This window comes from Salarias fasciatus, chromosome 13, assembly GCF_902148845.1.
Source record: "Salarias fasciatus chromosome 13, fSalaFa1.1, whole genome shotgun sequence".
In the NCBI taxonomy this organism is placed as follows: Eukaryota; Metazoa; Chordata; class Actinopteri; order Blenniiformes; family Blenniidae; genus Salarias; species Salarias fasciatus.
The window spans coordinates 27,986,887-27,999,022 of NC_043757.1; the positions used below are offsets into that span (position 1 = coordinate 27,986,887).

The 12,136-nt window shown below is 43.8% G+C and overlaps 1 protein-coding gene across 1 annotated transcript in view; it reads right to left on the reverse strand.

Moving 5' to 3' along the window:
* Positions 1-12,136, reverse strand: part of LOC115399828 (cytosolic phospholipase A2 zeta-like) — a 20,542-nt gene continuing 8,406 nt past the window's right edge. Inside the window, exons 3-11 of the mRNA XM_030107410.1 lie at positions 5,232-5,266; positions 4,992-5,130; positions 2,623-2,759; positions 2,317-2,539; positions 2,118-2,235; positions 1,372-1,509; positions 1,171-1,278; positions 585-649; positions 1-9 (exon numbers count right to left, since the gene is read on the reverse strand). Of these exons, the coding sequence (XP_029963270.1) occupies positions 1-9; positions 585-649; positions 1,171-1,278; positions 1,372-1,509; positions 2,118-2,235; positions 2,317-2,539; positions 2,623-2,759; positions 4,992-5,130; positions 5,232-5,266 (972 nt within the window). The remainder of the gene's footprint in view (positions 10-584; positions 650-1,170; positions 1,279-1,371; positions 1,510-2,117; positions 2,236-2,316; positions 2,540-2,622; positions 2,760-4,991; positions 5,131-5,231; positions 5,267-12,136) is intronic.

A 12,136-nucleotide genomic window follows, 5' to 3' on the forward strand; every position in this document is an offset into this window, starting at 1 on the left:
TTACTGGACCTGACAGGAGTACAGAAAGACACAGAGAGAGACAGAGAGTGAAACAAACAAAGTGAACAGACAAGCAAACAAACAAACAAAAAAAAGTTAAGAGAAGGAAAAGAGAGCAAAGATAAGACATCTTTCAATTACTATTGACACTCCAGATGACCGGCTACTGCACCTGAATAAAGATATGGCAGAGGGAATCCTATGGACTGTTGTTGGAGAATATAGCTGGTAGTGAAATGGGACGTGCAAACTGAGGATCCAGGTATGAAATTACACCAGAGCATCAGGAGAGACCTAACAGATATCCATTAATCTAACCCACCACAAAAAAACAAGGTGACCAAGTCCATAAGCAGAATATGAAGCGTGATTAAAGATCAGCGTGATCATGCAAATGTGACAGTGACCTTTTATATAGACCTCTGACCCCTGAGAAGACCAGAAGCAGGCTAAAGAGGCCCACAGGGCCCAGACAACCTTAGAGCCCAGATCCAAGCCCCCCCCCCCCCCCCCCCCCCCCACCAGGCAAATGTCCACACACCGGTCCAGAAGGGAGCAGAGGAAATCCCCGGCCGGGAACTCACGGCGGCCACGGGGCCCGGGCCCCAGGGAGCCAAGACCGACTGGAGCCGGCGTCCCCCTCCGGGCACTGGACGCCCAGGGCGGGGAGAGCCGAGAGCCCAGGGCCCAAGAGCCCAAGATCTAACCCCACCTACTCAGACAGACGGCCATGACCATACTCAGGAGTACCAGCCCCAAGGGGCGAAGCCAAACAAGCAGTCCCACCTACCCAAGCAGCCACCCACCCCAACCCCACCCCCCACCTCCACCCCGGTCCCCCAGATGTGTGTGCTGTATATATCTGTATATATTCGGTCTTGCTGGATGACGAGGTGCAATTAAAACTGAGAGGCGAGACACCAAAGGGTTCAGTAAATGAAGCCACTTAGATGGCCCCCTCCACCAAAACCAACGTGATGAGCACGCCTCCCAAGACCCTTCATGTGTGTGAAAAAGAGAAGGGGGGAGACACTGTCATATTTGCAGATCACAGTGTCCTGTTGGTGTTATTGACCAGCCTCGTCACTCACCAGGTGAGTCATTATTGTGGATTTTGCAGAAAAGATCTAACATGAAATAACTTTTGTTCTCTATATCTATCTGTTGTACCTGTGACTCTGACTTTGGCTTTAAGCTGGTCGCCCCATGGAGCTTCATGACCTGTGAAGAACTTCCATAGCTGAGTGATGGATATAGCAAAGTAACTGCCCCATATTCCTGAAGAGAATAAGAAACACAAGCAAACATTAATTGAATTTTTGTTACATTTGTGAAATTCCTCTGTATATTGAATGAAGACCAGAGTCTCACCAAGAAGATATGCGATGCGGAGCTCTGGGAGTTTTTTGATGATATGACCAAGGAAGAACTCGCTGCCAAAGTTCTCAGTTTGGACAAACGCTCCATACTTGTGAAATCCCACCTCATATGGCGTAAATTCACACCACTCTGTCAAAACAATCAGTTGGAAAGTCAGTATATTTGACAACTGTTAGTAGTTTTACTGCATTTCTTTTTGCTCTTTTGTGGTTCAAGTTAATGTCAAAGAAACTTGATCTGATTGAGACTGAAGTTGACTAAAGGGGTTTGCTGAACCTGACACAAGACACGTCACTCCAATATTTAATATAATTGTTTAACACAGCCATTAAACATCGACAGCTTGGAGAAAAATGTAGATGATCCTTGTGTTTAATTACTGTTTGAAATCTCTGTAGGCACGATCACCTGTGTTAATGATTGCTTTTGGTCCTGAAAGTGGTCTGCATTTGAGTCCTGCTACCACGCCTTTTGATACACTACTCATCAACACCTATCAGTGTTTTAAAGGCAGAGCCTTGCAATAAAAGAAGGCCAAGCTGACTGAAGCTCTGCTGTGTTCAACTGAGCACCGAGCAGGACAAGATCAGCTCCACACAGTAATTCTTAGTGCTGATCAAACTGTCCATGAAGTTGGACACTTCTGGAAGCTCTGCAGAATTTTTTGGCTCACACCATCATGATCATCTTCATGAAAACAGTTCTGACACAAATCAAACGTCTTCCAGAATATTTACCATCTTCACTTCCACTGCCGTGCAGGTCCTCTTTTATATTGACAGCAGTGTAGATTGGTAAAGGGTTTTGACCTTCATTCACTGCCATCTGCTGCTCAGACAGGGTACTCTCGACTTTCTGCAATAAAAAAACAACATGCTATAACACTTGGTAACCTTTAAAATATTTGATCAGCCAGCTTAACTTTCAGCTTCTCACCTCCCCAAAAACAAGTTGCTCAAAAACCAGCCCGGCGAAATCAATGGCGGATGAAATGTGTCCCTGCTCCTTTTTCTCTGCCATTTCTTCTCTGTAGTAGCGCAGCCTCTCGGGTGAGAAGAGGTCCGGGATAGTCTTTGTCATCAGTTCTTTCTCAGCTGAGATGACTTTGTTTAAGTCCTGCTGTGACCAGTTTGCCTCCCGATACAGAGCAGACATCGCCCTGTTCACCAAGAAAAACACTGATGTTACTTTCCTTTGGACTGACTGTAAAACACAACTGAAGGTCTCTGTTCTCTTCCTCACCAGGTGGATCCAGAAACACCAGAAATGTAAGTGACAGTGTCCAGGACCCCTATTTCCTGCAGACCCCTCAGGCTTCCCAGAAAGCCCGTCATTGCTCGAGAGCCTCCGCCTGAAGATGCCACTGCTATAGTTGGAACCTGGACACAGAGAACAGACAGGGATTCACACATTGCTATGTTAACGGAGTCAAAAGGAGCAGCATCAGAACAACAGCTTAGAGGTCGGTGAAACTCAGACATGATATCAACATAGAGATGAATCCTACAGTTTATCTTTCAGAGTTTCTAACAGTTTAATGAGTTTAACAGTTGAAAATGGTTCCTCAGTTCTCTTATTTCACATTGAAATTAACTGCTGCAGAGGTCACACAATGGTGCAGCGGGAAGGAGGACTGTTCACAGAGAGAACAGAATATACTACATATCATCAGGATTTTACTTTACTTGAACACCAATCCATCCATCCATCCATCCATCCATCTAAACTGGATGGATCCAGTCCCCTGGAGTCTCAGTGGCAGAGACCACACACCTCTTTCTATCTCTGCCTCCTCCACCTTCCTTCAGCTCTTCTCCTCAATTCTCTCCCAGACCAAACCACAGATATAACCCCTCCAGTGAGTCCTGGACCGGCGTTGGTTCCTCCTTCCAGGCAGACGTACCTGGTAAACCTGGGAATGGAGGTGACCAGGGGGCATCCTCAAATCAACATAACTTTATTGCTATGGCACTTCAAAAACCACCTGCTTTGACAAATCATCAAGAGTCAGCTGGGATGTGCACACAAGTCTGAGCTCCTTTCCTGTTCTCAAGTAAAAAGTTAAAGATCTTGAGTTATAATGTTTTTTTTTCCCTCTGTGAGGCTGTTGGAAGGTTTCTGGGTCCTGGTTGATAATCTTATCCTTAAATTCCACTGCTGCGTGCGCTCCGCTCTGCTCCGCTCCGCTCCGGTCCGACCACCGCAGCAAATACGTTGCTATTTTAATGACTGTAGCTGATTCCACAGCCTGCGTTCAGCTCCGTCTGGGTCCGCTCAGCTCCGTCAGTCCAAAATAGAGCCAAGGTCTATTTTTCTCTCCGGTCCGGTCCGTCCGGGTCTCCGTACGCATAAATTTCCACAGTTCAGATGCACCAAACAGGAAAGAGAACTCCAACAACCTCCGGCTTTATACTAAATAAAATCATTTTGTCTTTATTAAAAACTTTAAACTGTTTAAAGACGTTTTATTTGTCCTCACATTAAGTTTCAGATATATCACGAATAGACATACCATACTGATTAAAATACACACTTTAAAAAATGGGCAAACAAAAATTAAAAACACACTTTCAAGTTTTATATGACAAACTTCTATTTTGTCTGTAATCAAGCTATAGTCAAACGTTTCTGAATGTTTACACAGCTGCATATATGGCCCATTTGCAGGCTATTGTCCATAAATTTCGTGTTTTCTACAAAATACATATTCAGGACCGTGTATGCATTTTATTCTGAAAGGCCCGAATGTCAACATCCTGTTGCACGAAATTCAGCTGTTGAAGCACAACAACCAGGATGAAGAGACGCTGATTTTGGAAGTGGAAAATCATAAAATTTTATATGACCCCATCATCCTTTCTACAAGGATTTACAGAGAAAAATGCAAGTGTGGCCCAGATTGCTCAACTTTTGGAGGTCGATGCTAAATAGCGCTGCGCTGCTCTGCTTCTCCGGCCGGCGGAACAGAGACGCAGCGGAGCAGAGCGGAGCGGAGGGCTCTGACAAAACGGAGCTGAGCTGAGCGGAACGCAGCACAAACACACGCAGTGGAATTTAGGAGCCCAACAGGTCCACAGTTCAGCAGAACAAAATAGAAACCCACATTGTAAAAGATTTTGGTTCAAAGAAACACGAGAGCAGATAAAAATGCTAAAATTGTGAAATGTGGCTTGAAAAAAAGGTCCAACTGCCAAAACAACAACTAGAATAGTCAAAAGCATTGGAATGGGTAGAAAATGAGAAAATCAAAAAGAAAATGTCTGAAAAATGTACATGAAAAATATATTAGAAAAATATGAAAACAGGTAAAATAGCATTGCTAAAATTGCTCAGGATGTAATAAAACTTTCTAAACCATTATAAAATGTGAAGGAGAGAAAAAAAAGAAATCAAAACACTTAAAGAACCAAAAATGTCTAAAAACGACTCCCACACAGATCAACATGTATGTATTGCAAAATTCTATAAACAGAGGTTTCTTAGCTGTGCTATCGGCATTTTAAAGTTGGCACAGGTTTTCTGGGCTCAGGTAAACTCTGCAAGATGCCACCGTTCAGCCTGACACACCTCTTGTAGTTTTTATTTGAATAGATTATCAGAGACTGCTGTACCTTCTTGGGGTCGAGTGGAGAGGTGAGGGACAGAGTCTTCTCCAGAGCCTTCATCACCAAGGCCTTCCTCTTCATCAGGAACTCTCTCTCCTGCGCCGGGAGCTCATTATCAAGCCGAACGGCAAGATGCTCCTCCTGGCTATTTATAAGGTACGTATATGAAAAGCGTGCAAACATACACACGTATACAAACACAGAAACTTTCAACAGTTCGTCTCCAGTTTTGGATCATCACCATACCTCTGCTGTGCTTCTAGGTCCAATACCACAGTTTTCTAGAAAGACAAAGTGTCATGAAGATTGGCATAAAAATTCACTGTTCAACATTCCAACGATGCTTTCAACACTACAAATTAGGAAAATATCACTGTATACCTTATGTTCCCTGGAAAATCTGTTTTAACTCTAAACAACGCTGCAATCTTTATCTGTATGTCTGATATATGGAGAGAAAAGTTGAGTTAAACAGTTGTGATGAATGAACTGTCTGAATTAGAGATGTTCCGATTCCAATACCAGTATCGGAAATTGCGCCGATACTGCCAAAAATGTTGGCATCAGTATCGGTGAGTCCTGGAGTCCAGCTACCGATCCGATACCACGTTATTTATTAAATTAGTAATTTATTTACTGATTAGCCCCGTTAGCTCTGACACAGTTCTTCTTCGTCGATCTAAAACTGTGCCACTGTGCTGCAGCGCCAGCTTGCTCTTTTTTGACCGACAAAGAAGAATGGATCACATGACACACGCACAGCGCCGGAGCCGGAGTTTGTTGACACGGGACCGGAGCTAACTAGCACTAGCGTCATGTCAGCGGTGTGGCAGTTTTTCACGCTGGATGCTCCCACCAGTAAGACTGCGACATGCAATATATGCAAAAACAGGATTTCGAGAGGTGGCACAAGTGCTGCTAATTTTAACACCACCAATTTAATTAAACACTTGAAGACGCGTCACGCTAAAGAGCACGAAGAATTTACGAAAGCAAAGGGGAGTAATGAGCCGCAGCAGCAAAGCTGCCTTCCAACGACGAGAGAAATTCCCCGGAGAAAGCCCAAAAGCAGGTAAGATAACAGACAAAACTGACAAATTTATAGTCCTGGATGACCAACCCCTGTCTGTTGTCGAAAATGTGGGGTTTCGCCGCTTGATGGAGCATTTGGAGCCAAGGTACTGTTTGCCGGGTTGTAAATATATCTCTGAAACTGCGCTGCCAAAGTTATACCAGGCAGTTGGGGACCACATTTTGTGTATGCTGAAAGACGTGAACGCAATCAGCTTCACCACGGACATCTGGAGCTCTGGCGTGTCCCCCATGTCTTTGCTGAGTTTAACGTCACACTGGGTGGACAGAGACACAAAATTTACCCCGCAAAGTGCAGTGCTGCACGCCAGCGAGTTCCGAGGATCACATACTGGCACATTAATTGCTGAAGCCATTGAGAGGATGCTAGTACAGTGGAAAATCCCCAAGTCAATCGTTCATGTTGTTTTACGGGACAATGCTAGCAACATGAAAAAAGCCATGGACGAGATGGATGCGCCAAGTTTGGGATGCTTCGCCCACACCCTCCAGCTGGTGGTGCATGAAGGGCTGCTGTCACAGAGAAGTGTGAGTGATGCACTGGCGAATGGGAGGAAGATTGTCGCGCATTTTAAACACTCGCCACTGGCTACTACACGCCTCGGTGACATTCAGAAGGATCTGAAAATGCCTACCAAATGTCTGCACCAAGATGTAGCAACGAGGTGGAACAGTACCTGCTACATGGTCGAGAGTTTACTGGAGCAGAAGCGGGCAATTTCAGCATATGGAGCTGACCATGACCTGCCAGTGACCCTTTCAGCTGACCAGTGGGCTTTACTGGAGAAAACAGTCACTGTTCTGGCACCATGTGAAGAACTGACCAGACAGATGAGCTCCTCCACCTCATCTGCAGCTGAAGTCATCCCCTCGGTCACAGCGCTGAAACGTCTGCTTGCTCGGGAGAACGAGGAGGACACAGGAATAAAAACCATGAAAACAACCCTGCTTGAGGCTGTAAACAAAAGATTCAAGACCATCGAGAATGAGCCCTTGTATGCAGTTGCTACTCTCTTGGACCCTCCATTCAAAGACAGGTATGTCTCATTTTTCATTAAATGGCTATATTATATACATAACATTTTGAAATGTTTTAGATAACTACATATTGCATTGTTATTTATTACTAAAAGCTACTATGGAGGGGGTTGTTTATTTTACACATTATGACTTTTAATTTTTTTCATTGTTGTTTCAGATACTTCACAGATACAGAGAGCATCAAGCATGCCAAGGATGCTCTGACCCAAGAGGTGGAGAAGATGGTGACGTTACTGAGCAGAAGGATCACACCTGAGGAAGCAGAGGCGGTGCCCAGCAGCCCCGGTAAAGCCCCTCGCATGGAAGAGCAGCCAGATGACAGCAGCAGCAGCAGCAGCAGCAGCAGGAGAAGCAGCTTGAAAGGCTTCTTTGAGGAAATCCTCCAGGAGCATGATGATGAATGTGGGCTAGTAGCACAGGCACACAGGTTCAAATAGACATATTTGACAGAGCAAACCATCCCTCGCTCAGACAGCCCCTTCCAGTACTGGGGAGTCAACCAAATTCGGTTTCCCACCCTGGCTGCCGCTGCTGCAAAGTTTCTCTGTGCTCCTTCTACCAGTGTTGACAGTGAGAGACTGTTCAGTGTAGCGTCCAACATCGTTGATGCAAGAAGGAACAGACTCGGAGGAGAGAGAGCAGAAATGCTCATCTTCTTGAAAAACAATCTGCCTCTGTTCTTGAAATTATGAGCTGTACTCGATGTCTAAAATGCTGCTGCAGTGTTCAGCTGACTTGTGTTAAAGAAGCCTATTTTGTTTTTACTGTTCTGCTCTTTGGATTTTTTTTTTTTTTTTTTTTTTTTGAATGTTAGTTTTTAGAGGTTGGTTTTGAACTATAACATTTTTGGAAAATAATCTTTTAAATTGCTGTTGCACTGTTTTCTTTTTTGCTGTTCTATACAAATACCCTGTTCATTTTACGATATTATGTTTGCACCTTAATTTAAAAAAATATTTCTGGATTTATTTTTTAAGTTACTTTTGCACCACAGTTATTTATACTGTTTTATGTAAATACCTTCATTTTACAATATTGTGTGGGAACTTTAATTCAAAAATGCAACAATGTATATTCCTAGATTTAAGTTGTCATACTGTTTTATATGGTTCTATTCAAATTCCTTTTTAATTTAAAAATATTTTGGCTGCACTTTTAGTGATTGAAAATGGTTATTCCTAGATTTTAGTTCAATTGCACTTGCACTACTGTTATACTGTGTGTTTATACTGTTCTATTTAAAAATAAATGGCTTGAATTTGCTGTATTTATTCATGTTTTACAAAGGGTTTAACCTGAGCCAGGCCTTACCACAATGACAATCATGTGACAGTCATGTAGGCGTGGTATATTACTTTACAGGGCATGAAATTCGTCAAAATTTTAACAGGCCCTCACAAGTTTTAACAGGTCCTTAATTTTCAATTTTGTAAAATGCTGATCAAAAACAGGATCAAACAATACTTTTTTAATTAAACTGTTGTATTTTGTTGTGCTTGTTTCGTTCTGTTTCTATCTATTTGCTGCACTGCGTCTGGGATGGTAGATCTTCTTATATATGCTATATGGCCCACCCTAAGTTTCAAATTTCTGAAATGATTTTTATTTATTTTGCTGCAGGTATGCATGTTGCTAATTGCTGATTGAAGCATCCCAGCTTTGACAAGTTCCTTTGGTGGTGGTGGCACATTCACCCTAGAATCCGTACCAGCACAAATCACATTTCAGATCATGTCGTTGCTCCCAACTGAAACTAAATATTTTAGCTGAGATCCTGCTGATGGCTATGAATGTCAGTGTAGATTCTGATTCTATTCAGGTCTTAATCTGACCAGGTTTTGTCTGTGTATGTATCAGACCCTGGAGGACCTCTCTCACTGATGTTCATTGATGTTGTTCTGCAGCTGTGACGGCCTCATTCAGGGGTGGAGAACTGTAGTATCGCAGTAAATCATTAACTGTTTTGGCAGATTTGCATATTTACAGTTACTACTGTTTACACCCATTGCTGTCATTGTGTTCTGAAGTATTTGTTGTTTGGAGTTCACAGACGCGCCTGAATCAAGCAGTACCTCCTTCAATCCAGCAGAGGGCGCATTGTGATTGTTGATGCATAGTGCAGCGTGAAGCACAGAGAAGAAGAATGCAAAAATGGAATCCCAGCGTTAAGAGGCGTGTTGGTTATGATCGATTCATTAAAAGAGAAGCAACGCGTCTGACGTCACTCCGGTGAGTGTTTTCCGTGTTGGTGAAGCTTGCAGAAGCCTGCGAGCGACTGAAGTGCTTGCTGTCTCTCTCTTGCTATTACTGTTAATTCACGAAGCAATCAAAAATCGGGGTTATTTACGCCCCCGGGGTTACTTCGCCCCCGATTGACCAAGCGATCTCTCGTGAATTACATTTCTTCTCCGCCGTTAGCGCCACCGGCGTGCTAACTAGCTTAGCGTGCTAACTAGCTTGGTCCGCCGGGACCGCTATGGCGTCCTCCCCTCTGTCTTCTTTTCTTTCCTGCTCAGTGTGCCGTATGTTGAGTCAGAACCCTGCCTCCCTTGACGATAGGGGTATTTGCGTAAAGTGCAGTGTATTGACAGCGCTGGAGGCCAGGGTAACCGAGTTAGAGGAGCGGCTGCGCAGATGTGAGGGGCAGGGCAGCGCTAGCTATAGCGAGGTAGCGGCAGGGCTCGCAGCCCGTTCCCGCAGTGAGAGGAGTGTTAGCAAGCCTAGCCCCGCAGCGTGTCCCGAGCAGCCGGGACAAGACCAGGACCGGTTTGTGACAGTCCGGAGGAAGGCTAGTGCTAAGCACCGCCACGTAGCACTCCAAGAACCGCTTCACGTCTGCAATAGGTTCTCTCCCCTCAGCGACGACACGCCGGCTGAACTGGACACGCTGGTGATTGGCAGCTCTATAGTTAGAGACGTGAAGCTGCCAGCGGTGAAGGTTAGGTGTTACCCGGGGGCCAGAGTGGGGGACATCGAGGGGAACCTTAGGCTTTTAAAACAGGAAGGTAGGAGATTCCGTCGAGTCGTGATTCACGCAGGCGGTAATGATGCCCGGCGGAGACAATCAGAGGTGCTCAAATTACAAGTAGCCTCGGTGTGTGAATTGGCTAAGTCGATGTCTGATGCCGTAATATTCTCTGGTCCCCTGCCCAATTTGGTCAATGATGAAATGTATAGCCAACTTTCATCATTCAATCGCTGGTTGTCTAGATGGAGTGAGGAAAACGGAGTTATTTTTCTAAACAACTGGCGCACCTTCTGGGGAAAGCCTGGGCTCATCCGCAGGGACGGCATCCACCCAACTTTGGATGGTGCAGCCCTTTTAGCTCACAATATGGCTGATCGGCTTCGAACTCTAAATTGACAATCCAGCTATGAGCCCCGGGCGCAGAGCAGTCGTGTAGAACACTCCTCTGTTGATCTTGTTGATCCCGTCACTAATCCTGCTCCCGGATTTTTACAAGTCAAGCATGGAGGTTTACCTAGGCTAACAGAGACTGAGTCTGTCCAAAGTGCTCAAAGCATTAAAAAAAAGTCAATGGGTAAAAAGCTTAACATCTGTACAAGACAAAATAACTTTTCCATTAGGAAATACATAAAATGTGGTCTACTAAACATTAGAGCAATCTCCACTAAATCTCTGTTAGTTAATGACCTTATCGGTGACAATAACATTGATCTCCTTGCTCTAACAGAAACTTGGCTCCAGCAAGATGATTATGTGAGGCTCAATGAATGTACCCCTCCAACCTATGTTAATTTCCAAACAGCTAGATCAACAGGTCGAGGTGGAGGTGTGGCAGTGATTTCCCACTCCAGTCTTCTTCTTAAACCCAAAACTAATGTTAAATTCAACTCTTTTGAAAGCTTAATACTAACGCTTACTTGTCCAAATTGGAAGAATCAAAAAGCTGTACTATTAATTATTGTGTATCGACCTCCTGGTCCTTACTCTGACTTTTTAACTGAGTTCTCAGAGTTTTTAAGCAATATAGTATTGACTCATAACAAGATCCTTATTATAGGTGACTTTAACATCCATGTGGATGATTCTGGTGATAGTTTGAGTAATGCGTTTATTGCAGTATTAGATAGTATCGGTTTCACTCAAAATGTTGATGAATCCACTCATAGTCACAAGCACACCCTGGATCTGGTCTTAACATATGGGATAGAAGTCAGTGACCTAAATGTTCTCCCTCAGAACCCCATACTCTCAGACCATTTTTTAATTACTTTTCAGGTTTTGATTGAAGACTACTGTGCTCAAAAAGATAAAATTCAGCTGATACGGACATTATCTGAAAAATCTGTGGCTCGGTACAAAGAATTGATCCAGCCTGCATTTGCTGCATTATCTTGTGAACTCACAGAAATGAGCTTATTGACCAGTGGTGATAATAGTGATCAGTTTGTTGACAGTGCTATGCACTCACTAAAATCTGCCCTTGACGTAGTGGCCCCGTTGCAGCTGAAAACCAATCGACCCAGGCGCGTTGCTCCATGGTTTAATTCTGAAACCCGTGTTCTCAAACAAAAACTCGGCAATTAGAAAGACTGTGGCGTAAATCTAAATCAGAACAATCTCTGAAGGCCTGGAAATGTAGCTTGCTAAGCTATAAACAAATTCTTTTTAAAGCCAAGACATTATATTACTCTCGTTTAATAGAAATAAACAAAAATAACCCTCGGTTTCTATTCAACACTGTAGCCAGACTGACAAACAGTCATACTGTAGTGGAACCAGTAATCCCAGAATCTTTAAACTGCCATGACTTTCTTAAATTCTTTAATGATAAAATCATAACCATTAGAGGTAAAATCAGTGAAGCGCTTTCCTCAGATCAAGCTCAGGGAATCCAGCCACTGCCTCCACCTGAAATACCTGAAATACTAGATAGTTTCTCATTAGTAAATGGGGCTGAGATTACTTCAATTGTAATGTCTTCTAAAACCTCAACCTGTCTCCTAGATCCAATTCCAACTAAGCTTTTCAAAGATATCCTTCCAGTTATCTT